The sequence below is a fragment of the Aquarana catesbeiana genome, linkage group LG04 (assembly GCF_042186555.1).
Source record: "Aquarana catesbeiana isolate 2022-GZ linkage group LG04, ASM4218655v1, whole genome shotgun sequence".
Lineage (NCBI taxonomy): Eukaryota > Metazoa > Chordata > Amphibia > Anura > Ranidae > Aquarana > Aquarana catesbeiana.
In genome coordinates, this window is record NC_133327.1 from 247,356,844 (window position 1) to 247,374,870 (window position 18,027).

Consider the following 18,027-nt stretch of genomic DNA (forward strand, 5'->3'; position numbering starts at 1 on the left):
ACAGCACTGTGTCGCTTTAACTGAAAATTGCGCGGTCGTGTGACCCTGCAACCAAACAAAAATGACGTCCTTTTTTTCTCACAAATAGAGCTTTCTTTTGGTGGTATTTGATTACCTCTGCGGGTTTTATTTTTTGCGCTATAAACAAAAAAAGAGCGACAATTTTGAAAAAAAGCAATATTTTTTACTTTTTGCTATAATAAATATCCCCCAAAAATATATAAAAAAAGAATTTCTTCCCCAGTTTAGGCCAATATGTATTCTTCTACATATTTTTGGTAAAAAAAAATTGCAATAAGCGTATATTTATTGGTTTGTGCAAAAGTTATAGCGTCTACAAAATAGGGGATAGATTTATGGCATTTTTATTTAAATTTTTTTTTAATTAGTAATGGCGGTGATCTGCAATTTTTATCATGACTGCGACATTGCAGTGGACAGATCGGACACTTTTGACACTATTTTGGGACCACTGACATTTATACAGCGATCAGTGATATAAAAATTCACTGATTACTGTGTAAATGTCACTGGCAGGGAAGGGGTTAAACACTAAGGGGAGATCAAGGGGTTAAGTTTGTTCCCTCAGTGTGTTCTAAAAGTAGGGGGGGTGGGTTCCCTAGAACATGACAGAGATCATTGGGAGCAATAGATCCCTGTCATGTTTCTAGGCAGAACAGGGAAATGCCTTGCTTACATAGGCATGTCCCCGTTCTGCCTCTATGTGCCACGATCGTGGGCCACCGCGGACATTGAGTCCGCGGGACCAGCGGCATGCAGCGTGCGCGTGACCGCTAGCTGCCGATGACGGAGTGACGTACAGGTACATGGTTTTGCGCACCCGTGCCATTCTGCAGACGTATATCGGCATGAGCTGGTCGGCAAGTGGTTAAAAACACACAACTTTCTAGATCAATCATTGATTTACTGAGGGCAACACTTGGCAGACTAATCTGATTGTGTTTTTTAACTATATTACAAAAAGTTAGGACCAGGGTGATGTTGTGGAAATAGCCTATCTTAATTTCAGCAAAGCAATGTTGATACACTTCTGCATAATGATCTAAAAAAAAGTTGTACAACCTGGGACTTAAAATCAAAGTTTTTAAAAAAGGTTTTAAATCCCCATAAAGGACATTACTTACGGTCAATGCAATGTGTCCCCTGTCCTGATGGCTGCAGAATTAGTTGAAATCATCTGACCTCTGATCCCCCCTACCCCCACCATTGTAATTTTCTAGTGTGGTGGAGAGTAATAGAGCTGAGGGACCTCTCATAAAACGATCTATGAATGGAGGAGGCGTGCCATTCATTCATCCTTCTGTCCTTCATCCATAGATAATTTTTCATTCATAAAAGCTACACCTTCTATGAACTGGGTGGGGAGGGGGTCAAATGTCCTGGCATGGTTGATGAGTGCATATGACAGGTCCCTCTGCTCTGTTTACCCACATTGTAAGATTATCACAGTGGGGATGAAGGGAAGAGAATCGGAGGATGAAAGATTTCAACTTATTCTGCAGCCATTAGTGCAGAAGACACATCACATTGATTGTAAGACTTGTACTAATTTTTTAAAACCTTTTTTTGACTAAACTTAGGCTTTAACCCTTGAGTAGCTCATTGGATGTACAGTTTCCTAAAGGATAGATACCAGAGTGTGGTTGTAAATGGGGCTCATACAGAACAGAGATCAGTCACTAGTAATGTACCACATAGCTCTGTACTTAGCTTGTTTTAGTTTGTCTTTTTTCTGATGACACAAAGGTGTGCAATAGGGTTAGGGTTCCTGGAGGGTTTTTTAACATGGAACATGATTTGGCACTGCTGGAAAATTGGTCAAAGCAATGGAAGCTGCAGTTCAACATTTCCAAATGCAAAATAATGCACTTAATAAAAAACAATGCCATGATAGTATACACTACATGGATAGTACAGTGCTGGTCAGAACTTCAGAGGTAAATGATTTGGCGGTACTTATTTCAGGATTATTGTATAATGAGCAAACAGAATAGCCTGGAAGTGGGCAAAGTGAATAGAATTCTGGGGTGCATCACTAGCGGAATCACCAGAAAGAAGGAGGTCTAGGTTTACCTATATAGATATTCAGTTAAGCTGACCATACATGGCATCATCCAGCTCCAACAAAAGTTGATTTCAAAACCAAAGGAGCCAAATAGAAAAGTGTGGGCTGAACAGTGATTGTGCTCAATCAGATACAGTCACAGTTCAAGTATCCAGGCAGCTGCAGGTTCTTTAACTGCTTGAATATAATATCGAGCAGTGTAGATTCTTCTATCAGTGCTGTTTAATGTGGATGAAGGACTCATTTGAGTCCCTCATCCACAACTCAGGCTAAGCATTTATGGCTAGCCTTAGACTTCACAGTTCTGGAGAACTCACTTATAAAAAGATATTTATACAGTAGAATGAGTCCAGAGACAGGGTAAAATATAGTGGAAGGTCTGAACGATACATTATTTCAGGAGAGACTGCAGGAACATAGTATGTAAAGTCTAGAGGAAAGAAGGGTAAGGGGGGACATGACGGAAACCTTTAAATACATTAGGGGTGTGAATAAGGTATGTTCATTTAGCACCCTGGAGTTTAGGCAGGGTTGCTCCTAAATTTACCTGCCAGGAGTAAGCTACCTTGGCTAATTGTTAGGGATCATCTGATTTCTTCCTAAGTCTGGCACTGCTGCACAAATCCCTTCTGCCACTAGGTGGCTGGGTACCTGGTGTCATTAGACAAGAGAAGGGCAATTCAAGGTCAGATTATGGATGTATGGGTAATCTCAGCCAATGGGCAGGGGTTTTCTTGGATCCCTTGGCCTGCTGGGAGTGCCTATGTATTTGGATATAGTCAGGTGATCGGTGTTCTGTGCCACCTAGACGGCTGTCTGGGTGGACATGTGTTGTATTGCCCGGGCTGCTAGGACGGAGATTGGGCCTATGCTGGGCACATGTGGCTGCTAGGCTGTCTGAGGGCCTATCCAGAAGCAAGAGAGCATCGCAGGGTTGGGATTGTGGGGTGAAGCTTGAAAAGTATCTTGAGTGTCAAGTTAGGGACCCAGCAGAGAAGCAGGGGGTGACGCTTGAGGAAGATACTACGGTGAAGACTGGAGGAGCTCAAGGGCTTCTGTGGCAGAGAATCGTCTAGTCTAGTAAGAGAGATTGGGAGCTCAGTGAGCTGAAGAACTACAAGAAATTATTGTAGTAGTAGTAGTAGTAGAAGTGAAGGAACCGTTACACTTTGTGTTAGGAACTGTTAAAGACTGTTGCCATAGGAGACAGCGATTCTAAACGCGCAGATGTGGCATCTTGCTGGATGCTTTTCCCTGCATGGCTGTCCTCCTGTTGAGGTCTCGGAGTTTGCCAATGTACCTTGTAACTACCTAAGGGTGTCCTGGCCCTAACCCTCTCTCCCAATGTTCTGTTAAGAGAAATAAAATCTCTTTTGCATTCAAAGAATGTTCTGTTAAGAGAAATAAAATCTCTTTTGCATTCAAAGTACTTTATACCCACTATGCCTCACAACTCACCATATACAGAATGATGTCAGCTATCTCTGGCTCCGGAGGTTCTCATTAAACTGAAGGAGACCTAGGACCTTGCTACATATATATGAATCCAAGATCAAAAACATGGGGACATGACCTCAAATTAGAAAGAGGAAAGTTCAAACCTAACCTTAGAAAGTGTTTTTACCAAAAGAGCAATTGATACTTAGAACATACTTCCAGCAGAGGTAGTGAGTCAGTCAACAGTAAGTGAATTTAGGCTTGCTTGGGACAAACACTGATAAATACTCAGAAAGGTAAAAAAAAAAAAAAAAGACAAACGAAAAAACAAAAACAAGAAAAGTCATAAAAGGAGCAAACTTGATGGACCTCCCAGTTTATTTCTATTTATCTAATAAGCTATCAGATCCTGAATTAATTAGTGAACTGGAATGCTTAAGCCTAGTACACACAATGAGAAAATTGGACGACTAATCATTTAATGTTTTTTTTTAACGCAACTCTCATATCACATTTGAGAAGTCTACCTAAAGCAGAGCTCCACCCAAAAGGGGAAGCTCTGCTTGTTTGCAGCCTCCATTACCGCATTTGGCACTTTTTGGGGGGAGCTGGTACTTGGTTTTGACAGGTACCCGCTCCTACTTCTGGATAAGATCGCTGCACGGTGATCTATGACATTTCTGAACCCTCCTTCTTCCCCCTGCTGCCTTCTGGGACACACAGGGGACCCAGAAGACTGCGGGACCACTCAGAAAGCGCAGATCGACTCGCACATGCACAGTAGGAAACAGGCTCTGAAACCGCAAGGCTTCACTTCACGTTTCCCTTACTACAGATGCTGGCACCTGCACCCGAAGCCGATTGATGAATCGGCTAGGGGTGCTGACCTTGCGGGATCCCTGGACAGTTAAGTGTCCTTATATTAAAAGTCAGCAGCTACAGTATTTGTAACTGCTGACTTTTACTTTTTTTTTTTTACAGACTGAAATAAGAGACTCTTTAAGCAGAAAAATTTTCTCGTACAACTTCCCTTGCACGTAGCTTCATTCTAGTGTGCAATTGGAAGTGATGTCATGTGCATGTGACCTTGTGAACCACACCTTTTGCCTATAGCTATTCTGATTGTTATGGTGTATTTGTGCATTGCTCTCCATACATTAATTCGTTCTTCATGTATTCACTAATTTTTCACATTCCAAATGGTGTACTGGACAGAAAAAATGCAGAATCCAGCACTTCCAATTTCCATCCTGAGAATATTGCCTATCAATAATGTACTTATCAAGAAGAAGCCAAGAAGAAGGACGTGGTGCATGCAATGGCTTTGCAATTGTGAGAAAATACTCTCATATGTCTCTTCTGACAGAGTTGCAGGAGAACAACCCAGACAATTTTAGGAATTAGCCTAGGTTCACATTGGAGTGGGTTAGAAATCGATTTCTAACCCAGCAATGCAATCCGACTTCAGTGGCGATTTGACAGACATCTGTGTGGGTTCCTGCACAGATGTCTATACAAATTGCACCTCGAAGTCGCCAAAAGTAGTACAGGAACTACTTTTGGGAATCGGTGCAGCACCGCAAAGTCGGCGTCGCACCAATTTGGGCGGTGCCATTTCTGGCAATAGCCACCGATTTGGCATGCGATTCGACATGTCAAATCTCATGCCAAATTGTTTCAAAGTGAACCTAGGCTTACCTGTGGATGAATGATGAGTATTTTCATAATTAATTGCAGCTGTTACACCCTTAACCCAAAGAAATGGACACTCCAAAGCGGGAACCCATTAGTCTTGAACAAAGGCTAATTGACACGCTACAATACCTGCTGATAGGGAGAACCCTAAAAGATCTTAAATTCTCCACAGGTGATTAACCACAAGCTTCTTAAATATTTACCTGCATTGACTTGGTTGTGTTTGTTTCTTTTTACAACTCATTCTATGCCAATAAAGAAGTGTTTACATTTTTGCAGCTGACTTTCCGTAATAAGCTCACAGAAATAATCTGAAAGTTTCTTCAGAAAGTTCAAATACATACTATTTCGATTAGACCACTTTTACACTAAGGCATTTTACAGGCGTTTTTGCGCTAAAAATAGTGCCTGAAAAGCGCCTGTAAACTGGCGCTTCTGCAGCCCCAGTGTGAAAGCCCGAGTTCTTTCACACCGGGTCAGTACGCTTGCAGGACAGGAAAAAAAGTCCTGCAAGCAGCATCTTTGGGGCGTTGCGGAAGCAGTGTACACACCACTTCTAAACCGCCCCTGCCATTGGAATCAATGGCCAGCGCTGCCGAAGTGCCTGCAAAGCTCTTCGGCAGCGATGCTTTGCGGGTGCTTTTAACCCTTTTTCGGCCACTAGCGGCGGTTAAGAGCACCCCACTAGCACCCGAAAAGTGCAGCTAAAACGACGGTAAAGCGCTGCTTAGACTAGCAGCACTTTTTCCCGCCAAAGTGGCCAGCACCTCAGTGTGAAAGTGGCCTAAAAGTGATTATTCAGTTCTCTAGACAAACATTTAACTGGTGCCACTGGTCTTGCAAACTCCAACAGTGTTTTAAAAATGCAAATGAACACATACTTTCACACTTGCATTATGTATTGCTGACTTTACTTTGTAGCACAAGTGCAAGGTGCCGGTGATCTTTTTCCTGAAAAAACGCGTCAACACATTCTACAGGGATATGTCATTATGCTAATCATGACCAAGACAAATGCCAGCGTCCTTTGCCTTTGGATAAAAACACACTTTCCCATTTCAAAAAAACATAAAAACTTGGGTTTCCTTTCATGAATCAAATTTTATTTATTAGAGTGCACACGGCTGTCAACAGCATGTAAAAACATTATTATTAATTTGACAATGAGTGGTGGGTATATAGATGTGTATAACACACCAGTATATACTCCTGCGCTGATGGATAGGTGAAAAAAAATATATAAACAAATGTTTAAATTAAAATAAATTCAATTAATGGGTTGCCGCTCTCAAAGGTGAATGTGCCTTTAAATGTGAAAATCAAGAGCGCTACCCGATGCTAAAGTGCTAACACATCATACCATTGTGCAATAAATGACTAAACTGATGATAATAACAATAATCAATACATAACCATAATCAATTGGATAAAGTCTCTAAAACCTTATATAGTTCATTGGTTTCACGATCCTCTAATGCAGCTTAAAATTTTCATTGTGCAGTATAAAGTGCCAAGTGCTGAAAGAAACAAATAATATGTGCAGTCCGTGCTCCCCTCTGTGTGCCCTCACTAACCAGATATAATGGACTCTCATGACAGAAGTCACAAACGCTTGTGTGTATGGCTATAGCATAATTCTAAGTTTATTTAACCATGAATATTTTATGGTTAAATAAACAGAATCACACTATATTGCTTTCTCTGCCATTCATTTACTTCCTATGACAGTACACTGAGAACAAGCTATGCTACAGTCTGAGATAATGCCCGTAGAACTACAGAGCCCAGCCATCCACACAAGCGCTTGTGACTTCTGTCATGGGAGTCCATTATATCTGGTGAGTGAGAGGGCACACAGAGGGGAGCACAGACTGCACAGATTTTTTTTTTCAGCGCTTTTTGAAGCTTCACTTGAAGATTTTGAAACCTATGAACTATATAAGGTTTTATGGACTTCATTGCACAATGGTAATGATGTGTTAGCACTTTAGCATCGGGTAGCGCTCTTTTATTGATTTTTAAATTATTATTAATTTGTTATGAGATCTGCAGATAATAGCAATAATAGCATCACTTCTTTCTATAGCCTACAAATGTTTTTATTCTCGTACTAGGAGCATCTTGGGTGATTACAAATATTGTTTATATCACCCTTTCTCCTTCCGGGTTATTTTCATGTTTCAGATCATCCGTGGTATTGGTCAATTCATTTTTGACAGATGAATCTTGTACTGATTAACCACTTCAGCCCCGGAAGGATTTGTCCCCTTAATGACCAGGCCATTTTTTGCGATACGGCACTGCGTCACTTTAACTGACAATTTTGCAGTCGTGCAATGCTGTACTCAAACAAAATTAATGTCCTTTTTTCCCCACATAGAGATTTCTTTTGGTGTTATTTGATCAACTCTGCGGTTTTTATTTTTTGCGCTATAAACAAAGAGCGGCAATTTTGAAAAAAAAAAAACAACTATTTTTTTTAACTTTTTGCTATAATAAATATCCAAAACAAAAAAATAAAAAAAACACATTTATTCATCAATTTAGGCCAATATATATTCTACATATTTTTGGTGAAAAAATCTCAATAGGTGTATATTCATTGGTTTGCGCAAAAGTTATCGCGTCTACAAACTATAGGATAGTTTAGGGAATTTTTTTTATTGTTTTTACTAGTAATGGCAGCGATCTGCGATTTTTAGCAGAACTGCAACATTGCGGCGGACAAATCTGACCCCAAATGACGCTTTTTGGGGATCGTGACATTATTACAGTGATCAGTGCTATAAAAATGCACTGATCAATGTAAAAATGACACTGGCAGGGAAGGGGTTAACACTAGGGGGCGATCAAGGGGTTAACTGCGTTCCCTGGGTGTGTTCTAACTGTAGGGGGGATGGGCTACCAAGGACATGGCAGAGATCACTGTTTCCGATGACTGGGAACAGTAGATCTCCATCATGCCTCCTGTGAGAACGAGGATCCGCTTGTTTACCCTGGCAGATCCCTTTTCTGCCTCTGTACTAGACGATCACAGGTCGTCGGCAGACTTCGAGGCCGCCTGACCCGCGGGCACGCTCCCACAGTGTTTTAATAGGGGTCATGCTGTGACTGGTGGCTCCCGCACGCATGTGCAGGAGTGACGTCACGCGACTCCGGCCAGTCACAGAGCCGGAGTTTGCGGCCCCGGAAAGGAAGAGGGGCGAAGATGGACGCTCCCTGCTCGTGGGGACAACGGACTGCTCGTGGGGACAACGGAGACATCGCGGGTTTCGGTGTCAGGTAAGTGACTCATAATGGGCTACTATGCGATGCATAGTAGCCCATTATGCTTTACCTTTGCAGGGAAATAAAGAGGAAGTAAAACTCACCAGGGTTTACTTCCTCTTTAAAGGGTATTGTATTTGTACTGTTTACCCTCAAGTTGTAAAGCGCTGTGTAAACTGTTGGCGCTATATAAATCCTGTATAATAATAATAATAATAATAATTACATAAGTCATTATAGTCAAGAGTGGACATTTTTGAAATATGTACCATGATGAAAAGGCAACTGGGAGGTATGAAGTATCCAAGACACCAAGAGTTGGGAATGGGAAATGGAGGAGAGGGGAAGGGGAGGGGAGGTTAAAAGAGTTTTCGCGACCGGCTCCAACAGAAAGTGAGGAAGGATATTATATATTATATTATAAGTCTACACATCTCTGTTGAAATGTCAGGTTTCTGTCATATAAAAAAATTAGACAAAGATAAATAATTTCAGAACTTTTTCCACCTACTGGGATCGCAGTGGCAACCTTTAAAGTCTGTCTTCCATTTTCTCTATATTTTTTCTACATAATTGGATGTGGCGCAACACATTGCGGTTCTTGTCTCCATTTTCTTCACAATCAAGCACTAGGCAACATGTCCCAAAACACCTGAGAGGTCCTCTTAGGTGGACTGTAAAAGTGTTTAAGCCCTGAGAAACTCTGCAACCAAGACATTTGAAATATCAGGGCCTCCTAGGGACACTGGAGATGAACTCTGTTCCCTCTGTTGTATTAAATACCTGAACTCCTATGTTTTCTTCTGCTAAAATACATTTGCATCTATCAAGAGTTGTTCAGTCCTAAAACCTACATGTCTGGCTGGAGTCAGTTACTCATCCTATTACAATAGAAAGAACCTCCCTACACAGCCTAATTACTTCAAACAATACCTGAATTTGTCCCCTGAAAATGTGGAACTATTTATGGACACTCAAAGTAGGCTGAGGTAAAGTATGAGATCTCTCCTGCTGTAACAATTGCCTGGTGCCAGCCTTGGTCCGCAACCAGAGAATAAATGAAGAATCAAAAGAAGGAAAAGTGGCGGCACTACCGGCATAAATATTTTAGTATATTGGAAATCCTTTAAAAACGAGGACACATCTTGCACACACATCTTGCACACACATCCCTTGTGGCTTCACCAAACGCGTTTCACAAAAATGTGACAAATTTAAATTATATAAACGTTAACAACGTAACTACGTGCAAGAAAAAAAGTGAGAAAACTTTCAAGAATGCAAAAAGAAAATAAAAATACAAAGGAAAAGGATATATATATACAGTGGGGACGAAAAGTATTCAGACCCCCTTAAATTTTTCACTCTTTGTTATATTGCAGCCATTTTGCTAAAATCATTTAAGCTAATTTTTTTTCCTCATTAATGTACACACAGCACCCCATATTGACAAAAAAACACAGAATTGTGGACATTTTTGCAGATTTATTAAAAAAGAAAAACTGAAATATCACATGGTCCTAAGTATTCAGACCCTTTGCTGTGACATATATTTAACTCAGGTGCTGTCCATTTCTTCTGATTATCCTTGAGATGGTTCTACACCTTCATTTGAGTCCAGCTGTGTTTGATTATACTGATTGGACTGGATTAGGAAAGCCACACACCTGTCTATATAAGACCTTACAGCTCACAGTGCATGTCAGAGCAAATGAGAATCATGAGGTCAAAGGAACTGCCTGAAGAGCTCAGAGACAGAATTGTGGCAAGGCACAGATCTGGCCAAGGTTACAAAAAAAATTCTGCTGCACTTAAGGTTCCTAAGAGCACAGTGGCCTCCATATCCTTAAATGGAAGACGTTTGGGACCACCAGAACCCTTCCTAGAGCTGGCCGTCCGGGCAAACTGAGCTATCGAGGGAGAAGAGCCTTGGTGAGAGAGGTAAAGAAGAACCCAAAGATCACTGTGGCTGAGCTCCAGAGATGTATTCGGGAGATGGGAGAAAGTTGTAGACAGTCAACCATCAATGCAGCCCTCCACCAGTCGGGGCTTTATGGCAGAGTGGCCCGACGGAAGCCTCTCCTCAGTGCAAGACACATGAAAGCCTGCATGGAGTTTGCTAAAAAACACCTGAAGGACTCCAAGATGGTGAAAAATAAGATTCTTTGGTCTGATGAGACCAAGATAGAACTTTTTGGCCTTAATTCTAAGCGGTATGTGTGGAGAAAACCAGGCACTGCTCATCACCTGTCCAATACAGTCCCAACAGTGAAGCATGGTGGTGGCAGCATCATGCTGTGGGGGGTTTTTTCAGCTGCAGAGACAGGACGACTGGTTGCAATCGAGGGAAAGATGAATGCGGCCAAGTACAGGGATATCCTGGACGAAAACCTTCTCCAGAGTGCTCAGGACCTCAGACTGGGCCAAAGGTTTACCTTCCAACAAGACAATGACTCTAAGCACACTCATTCATTGCCTGTAATCCGTAGAGAGACAAGACAGACATCATCTCATCATGCAAAATCCCCACAGACCGGGCAATCCCCGTCAATTGACAATACAAGTATATGTTGTATTAGCGTTTTACCAATATTGCATATATATATATAAATAATATTAATAAAAATTGTATGCAGTTGTGCTCATAAGTTTACATACCCTGGCAGAATTTATGATTTCTTGGCCATTTTTCAGAGAATATGAATGATAACACAAAAACTTTTCTTTCACTCATGGTTAGTGTTTGGCTGAAGCCATTTATTATCAGTCAACTGTGTTTACTCTTTTTAAATCACAATGGCAGCAGAAACTACCCAAATGACCCTGATCAAACATTTTCATACCTGAGTTCTTAATATCATGTATTGTCCCCTTTAACATCAATGACAGCTTGAAGTCTTTTGTGGTATTTGTAGATGAGGCTCTTTATCTTCTCAGATGGTAAAGCTGCCCATTCCTCTTGGCAAAAAGCCTCCAGTTCCTGTAAATTCTTGGGCTGTCTTGCATGAACTGCACATTTGAGATTACCCCAGAGTGGCCCAATGATATTGAGGTCAGGAGACTGAGATGGCCACTCCAGAACCTTCACTTTATTCTGCTGTAGCCAATGACATTTCGAATTGGCCTTGTGTTTTGGATCATTGTCGTGTTGGAATGTCCATGTACATCCCATGCGCAGCTTCCTTGCTGATGAATGCAAATGTTCCTCCAGTATTTTTTGATAACATACTGCATTCATCTTGCCAACAATTTTGACCAAATTTCCTGTGCCTTTTGTAGCTCACACATCCCCAAAACATCAGCGATCCACTTCCGTACCTTTCATCATATGCCTTGTTGACTCCTCTCCAAATGTAGCATTTATGATTGTGGCCAAAAAGCTCAATTTTGGTCTCATCACTCCAAATGACTTTGTGCCAGAAGGTTTGAGGCTTGTCTCTCTGCCGTTTGGCGGATTTGCGTAGTAATGGCTTTCTTCTGGCGACTCAACCATGCAGCCCATCTTTCTTCAAGTGCCTCCTTATTGTGCATCTTGAAACAGCCATGCCACATGTTTTCAGAGAATCCTGTATTTCACCTGAAGTTATTTGTGTTTTTTTCTTTGCATCCCAAACAATTTTCCTGGCAGTTGTGGTTGAAATGTTAGTTGGTCTACCTGACCGTGGTTTGGTTTCAACAGAACCCCTCATTTTCTACTTCTTGATTAGAGTTTGAACACTGCTGATTGGCATTCTCAATTATTTTGGTATATTTTTATATCCCTTTCCTGTTTTATATAGTTCAACTACCTTTTCCCGCAGATCCTTTGACAATTCTTTTGCTTTCCACATGACTCAGAATCAAAAAACATCAGTGCAGCACTGGATGAAAGATGCAAGGGTCTGTCAGGAGTCCAGAAATGCATTTACCGTTTATACAAACACACTAATTACAAGCAAACAGATCACAAGTGAAGATGGTTACCTTTAATAGCCATTCAAACCCTTTTGGGTGAACTTGTGTGCATGTTATTAGGCCAAAATCACCAGGGTATGTAAACTTTTGATCAGGGTCATTTGGGTAGTTTCTGGTGCCATTATGATTTGAGTAAATCATAGTTGATGAGTAAACACAGTTGACTGATAACAAATGGCTATGGCCAAACACTAACCATGAGTGAAAGAAATGTTACAGTGTTATCATTCATATTCTCTGAAAAATGACCAAGAAATCATACATTCTGCCAGGGTATGTAAACTTATGAGCACAACTGTATGTATATTCTTGAAATACATTTTCCACAGCTACTATTAGAAAATGGAGAATCAAGGAATTGATACCACTGAATGGCCCCCACGCTCGCCTGACCTAAATACAATAGAACACCTCTGGGATATTATATTTCGGTCCATTCGACGCCGCCAAGTTGCACCTCAGTCTGTTCAGGAGCTCAGTGATGCTCTGGTCCAGATCTGAGAGAAAATACCCCAGGACACTATCCGTTGTCTCATTAGGAGCATGCCCCAACTTTGTCAGGCATGCATACAAGCATGTGGGGGCCATACAAACTACTGAGTACCATTTTGAATTACTGCAATGAAATTTCAGTCAAATGGACTAGCCTGCTGCATATTTTTTTAACTTAGATTTTCAGGGTGTTTTTGAATTCAGCCCTCTGTAGGTTGATAATTTTCATTTCCATCAAACGATGTGGCATCCATTTGTTCCTAACACATTACCCAGTCCATATCAGTATAGATATCCAGCATTATATTTTTCCCATTGAGATCTGATGTGTTTTCAAAGTGTTCCTTTAATTTTTTTGAGCAGTGTATTTTGGAAAACCTTGTCTGATTGCTTTTTTCCCTAATAAACCAGCACAGTAGTTGTCTTCATTCTACTACCTCCCCTGCTCCTCTTCACATGAGACAACTACATTGTTTATACAGCATTACCATGGTCTCAGGCAGCTTTGCACTATTGCTTTGCTTACAGGGTGTCTTCCCTGGGGATGCAAAGACATTCATTGTGCCCACAGTGGTCTCTCACATCTGGACTTTCCTATTATGTATTCTACATTAAGAAGAATCCATTAGGGAGCATGATGCTGTAATTTGACCTAGTAATGGCCAGTGGACCTGGGGTTTTGACTCAAAAACAAAGCAGCAGAGCCTATCATCTAGGTCAGTGCTCCTATTGACCCCATAGGGCCTTCCTTTCAATATGAAAATGCCCTTTCCATCACCTTCATTTTAAACAAGTGTCCAGCTTAATCAGTTCATAGAGAAGGGATCTACTGCACAATATGGAGTGGGTAGGTGCGTAGGTGAGGTTATGAGGTTTGAAATTTAAGGTGCAGGTGGACAAGTTTGCTACTGGGGGAGATATGAATTTTGTAGGCAGGTACAGGATTGAAGATCAGGGTCCTTGGCAAGGCCATATTTTTTTAAGCTACCAATGTGTGATATCTGCAGTACATTTTTTGATTAAATTGAGGTAAACAAAAAAGGACCTAAAGATCCAAATATGTGCTGCAATGAAGCAGAAACGTTTAATCAGAGTAGCCATCTAAAGTATAGTGAATTTAAGAATTAGAAACTAGATGCTAGTGTAATACCTATTAAAGAGGTGTGTGCACTACGCAGGGAGCAGAACAGCTTATGTCTCAGAACTGGAACTATTTCAAGATGTTTCACTGAACTATTTCTATGTCATCAGCCTAAGAACAAGCATCCAAGACTCTTGGAAGACTCTCAGAAGCTTTCTTGGAACATGAAGACCAAAGAAAGGAATGACCACTGTGCAATAATCAACGAAGGGGAGGACAATGAGATGGTGAATATTTCTTGCTTTTTATGTACTGTGTAAATCCTGTAAAAAAAACAAACAAACTCTATCTATCTATCTATCTATCTATCTATCTATCTATCTATCTATCTATCTATCTATCTATCTATCTATATATATATATATATATATATATATATACAGTGAATATATATATTGTATATTTCCTTCATGTAGGCTGGTTTCACAAGTAGTAAATATTTGATGAATGTCACATTTACTGCTTTATAAACAAAATGACCTGTAATTATAGAGGTATAGTGTGTGTTTAAAATGGCTACACTTGTTAACTATGTTTCTATGGGGAATATTTATAAAGCGGTGAATGTAACATTTACCAAACATGCACATGTGGCTAATCATTGCCTGTGATTTAAAGAAAATGCATGAGGAAGATTTCCCTACATCGAATACGTAATGAATGTCACACTGCTTTATACATATGACCTTATTTTGCTTCCTTAAATATTTTTCTGATATTTGTTAAAATGTTTTAATAAATGCTCTGCGCCAAAACAGTGAAACGTATAAAACTGTGATTTGCACCTAACAACTAATATATATATATATTTTTGCAAACTAGATACCAGTTTAACAGCTGGGCCTTGGCTGATGCTGTCAAAGTGCTTCTATTTGAGCAAGGCATCCTGAAAACTGAGCCACATGATCACTTTGACTGCTTTTTATAGAGTTCATATGATTTGGAACCATGCTAATTGTTTTTCTGATTGACTGACGGCTGACTGCTCAGTCAGACAATTAGAAAACCTGCTCTAAACTGTTTTTTTTTCTTTTTATAGTAAATCCTATAGTTTAGGTGGATCCATCTCTTTCACTACCAGAGCCGTTTTTGTGTTTTTTCTGCACACATGTTGAAATAACAATTTTTTGCCTGTTAAAACTTCAAAATGGTATATATTTTTTGAAAGCAGAGATTTGGGGGAATAAAATGGTGGTAGTTCCAATTTTATTTCAACATATCTTTATTAAAGTTTTAACACAAGATTACCACAACTGCGGAACAGATGAGCAAGTACAAGAGGGAAAAACAATTATAGAGCCTCGCAGGGCAATATAGTGTTCATAGCATCCAGCACACATAAATAGAACATTAGCATGGGTGTTCAAAACATCATCAGGTTTTCACAGTGGTATTGTGTAGGGAATACCAGGATGACCAGTCTTGCCAAGCGGCTTTAAAAGATTTCAAAGTCTGACTTAAATGCCATGAATGTCTCAAAAGAATATATTGAGTGGATGGTGGTTATGACCTCAGATTGGGTGCTTGGGCTCCCCTCCGGTGCCTGGTGATCATTAAATGAGCTGCCAGCAAAATGGTAGTTCCAATTTTTATTGTCATGTGATATTATTTATATAAGTGGAGAAAAAAGTTGCGCTACTAATACACCTATGAAACAATAAATCAGCAGCCAGCATCAACAGTGTAGTGAACTGTGTAATAACCAAAAAGCATGAAAAAAATGCAGCGCTAATACACAATCCCCAGAGTAGCCCCTGGGTATAAATACAAGACATCATTTGTGTCCTCCATTAAAGACCTGCTGGAGTGAATGGTCTAAATGCCTGTATGACCCACCGCCGTATGGCGTGTGTGTCCATCTCTGTTTGGTAAGCGTACCCAATCTTCCCTTATTTCACATGTTTATCTGCGAATGACATATGGAGAAACCTATGCATTTTCACCCAATATCTGTGGAAAGGACATCACTTTAATATTTCCCTTACATAGGACTATACCACACTCCTTAGATGAGTTTTTGCAGTTGCAACTATAGTTGTTCATGGACGTTTTGTTGATTTTTTGTCCACTTATATATTTTTCTTATATCCATTTTTTCTTTTGTTATTCACTGTACACTGTGTTGATTTTGTCATTTATTTTAAGTCTTATTCACTAGACATTGGCCTTTCATTCATGAGAAGTTTGGTCTTGTATTTATACTCAGGAGTTACTCTGGGGATTGTGTATATCACATTAGCGCTGCTTTTTTTTTAATGTGATATTATTTATCAAGCTCAAATGTTCAGTATAAAATACAGTAAAAATAGTTTTCGTGAGCAGACATGCAAAATATTAGTTTTTTTTTTTTGTAAAATTAAAAAAAAAGATGAGGTTGTGCCAAGTAAATAGATACACAATATATCAAGCTTTCAAATTGTGTGACATAATTCAGTGCCCAAAATTTTCTATAGGTGACGATTTAACCACTTGCAGACCGCCCGTTTGCAATGTACTTCGGACGGACGGCCCACACAGGCAAAGCAATGTACTTGTATGTTACTGCCTGTTCCTGGGTTTAGGGCGCACGCATGCGCCCTAAACCCAGGAACAGGCAGTAACGTACAAAGGGAAAGGGAACAATCTCTAAAAAGCTGGGATAAGAAACAAGAGATCTTTAGTAAAAATCAGCACACATTACACATTATTAGGGACACACTTAACATCTTAATTATCCTAGATGTTAACTCTTCCTAGTCAGTGTCATTAGTACAGTGACAGTGTATAGTATTAGCACTGATCACTGTAGTAGTGTCACTGGTGATGTCAGTGGCAGTTAGTCAGTTCCTACTCAATATTAGTTAGTGTCAGATTGCCCGCTGCACTATCACAGTCCCATTATAAGTCGCTGATCTGTGCCATTAGTAGTGTAAAAAAAAATTGAGTATATATATATATATACCATAGTTTGTAGACACTATAACTTTCATGCAAACCAAATAATATACACTTATTAGGATTTTTTTTACCAAGGACATGTAGCAGGATACATTTTGGCCTAAATTTATGAAGGAATGTAATTATTTTTATTTTTTATTGGATATGTTTTATAGTAAATTATATTGCTTATTTTTTTGAAATTTTTGGCCTATTTTGTTTATATAATAAAAAAAAAAAAATAAAATAAAAAAATAAAAAACCCTGTGGTGATCAAATACCACCAAAAGAAAGCTAAATTTGTGTGAAATAAATTATATAAATTTTGTTTTGGCACAGTGTTGCATGACAGCTCAATTACCAGTTAAAGTTGCGCAGTGCCAAATAGCAAAAAATGGCCTGATCTTGAAGGGGATAAAGCCTCCCGGAGTTGAGGTGGTTAAAAGCACTAACAGGTCATACAGTTTGGGGTTAAATGTGATAAATGTGTATCTGGGGGTGCTCAGATTTTTTTTTTGGGGGGGGGGTGCATTTTAGGTACTTGGGTGTACCTTTAATTTTTTTTCACGTAACTTTTTTACTGTCACATAAGATGGGCAAAACCCCCCTGTGTGATAGCAGAATAATAGTGACAGTTTATCTTTAATTAGATATCAGGGGTCTGATAGATTCAAACAAGTCAAAGCTCGTCTCCAGCTTACACTCTTAAACAGTTAACGGCAGCCTTTTTTTCTTCAAAAGGTTTAAACCATATATAATAAAACTGTTGTAAGCACCCTTGTCAGCATTATAGTTTGTCCCAGCTGCACTAGTTGTCACTTTTGTTGGAAAACTTGGCCTGAGTGTAAAGGGAGAGTAAAAAATATTTAGAAATTAATAATATTTAATGAAAAAAAGGAAGTCATAAATGGAATGCTATGAGTATAGGTGTTAGCCAGGTACAGTTGACAGAATCCATTTTTTATATATTGTGGCTTCAACTGCAGACAGCACCACTCACTGGTGCTTAAATTAAAAATAGTGCGCCCATACTCAGACA

The 18,027-nt window shown here is 39.8% G+C and overlaps 1 protein-coding gene across 2 annotated transcripts in view; it reads left to right on the forward strand.

Annotated features, from left to right (window-relative positions):
- LOC141139842 (probable cation-transporting ATPase 13A4) overlaps nt 1–18,027 on the forward strand; it is a 236,787-nt gene that overhangs the window by 29,714 nt on the left and 189,046 nt on the right. For both annotated transcript variants that reach the window (XM_073626366.1, XM_073626365.1), the window contains exon 2: nt 14,183–14,299. In XM_073626366.1, coding sequence (XP_073482467.1) covers nt 14,237–14,299 — 63 coding nt within the window. In that variant the 5' untranslated portion in view covers nt 14,183–14,236. The remainder of the gene's footprint in view (nt 1–14,182; nt 14,300–18,027) is intronic.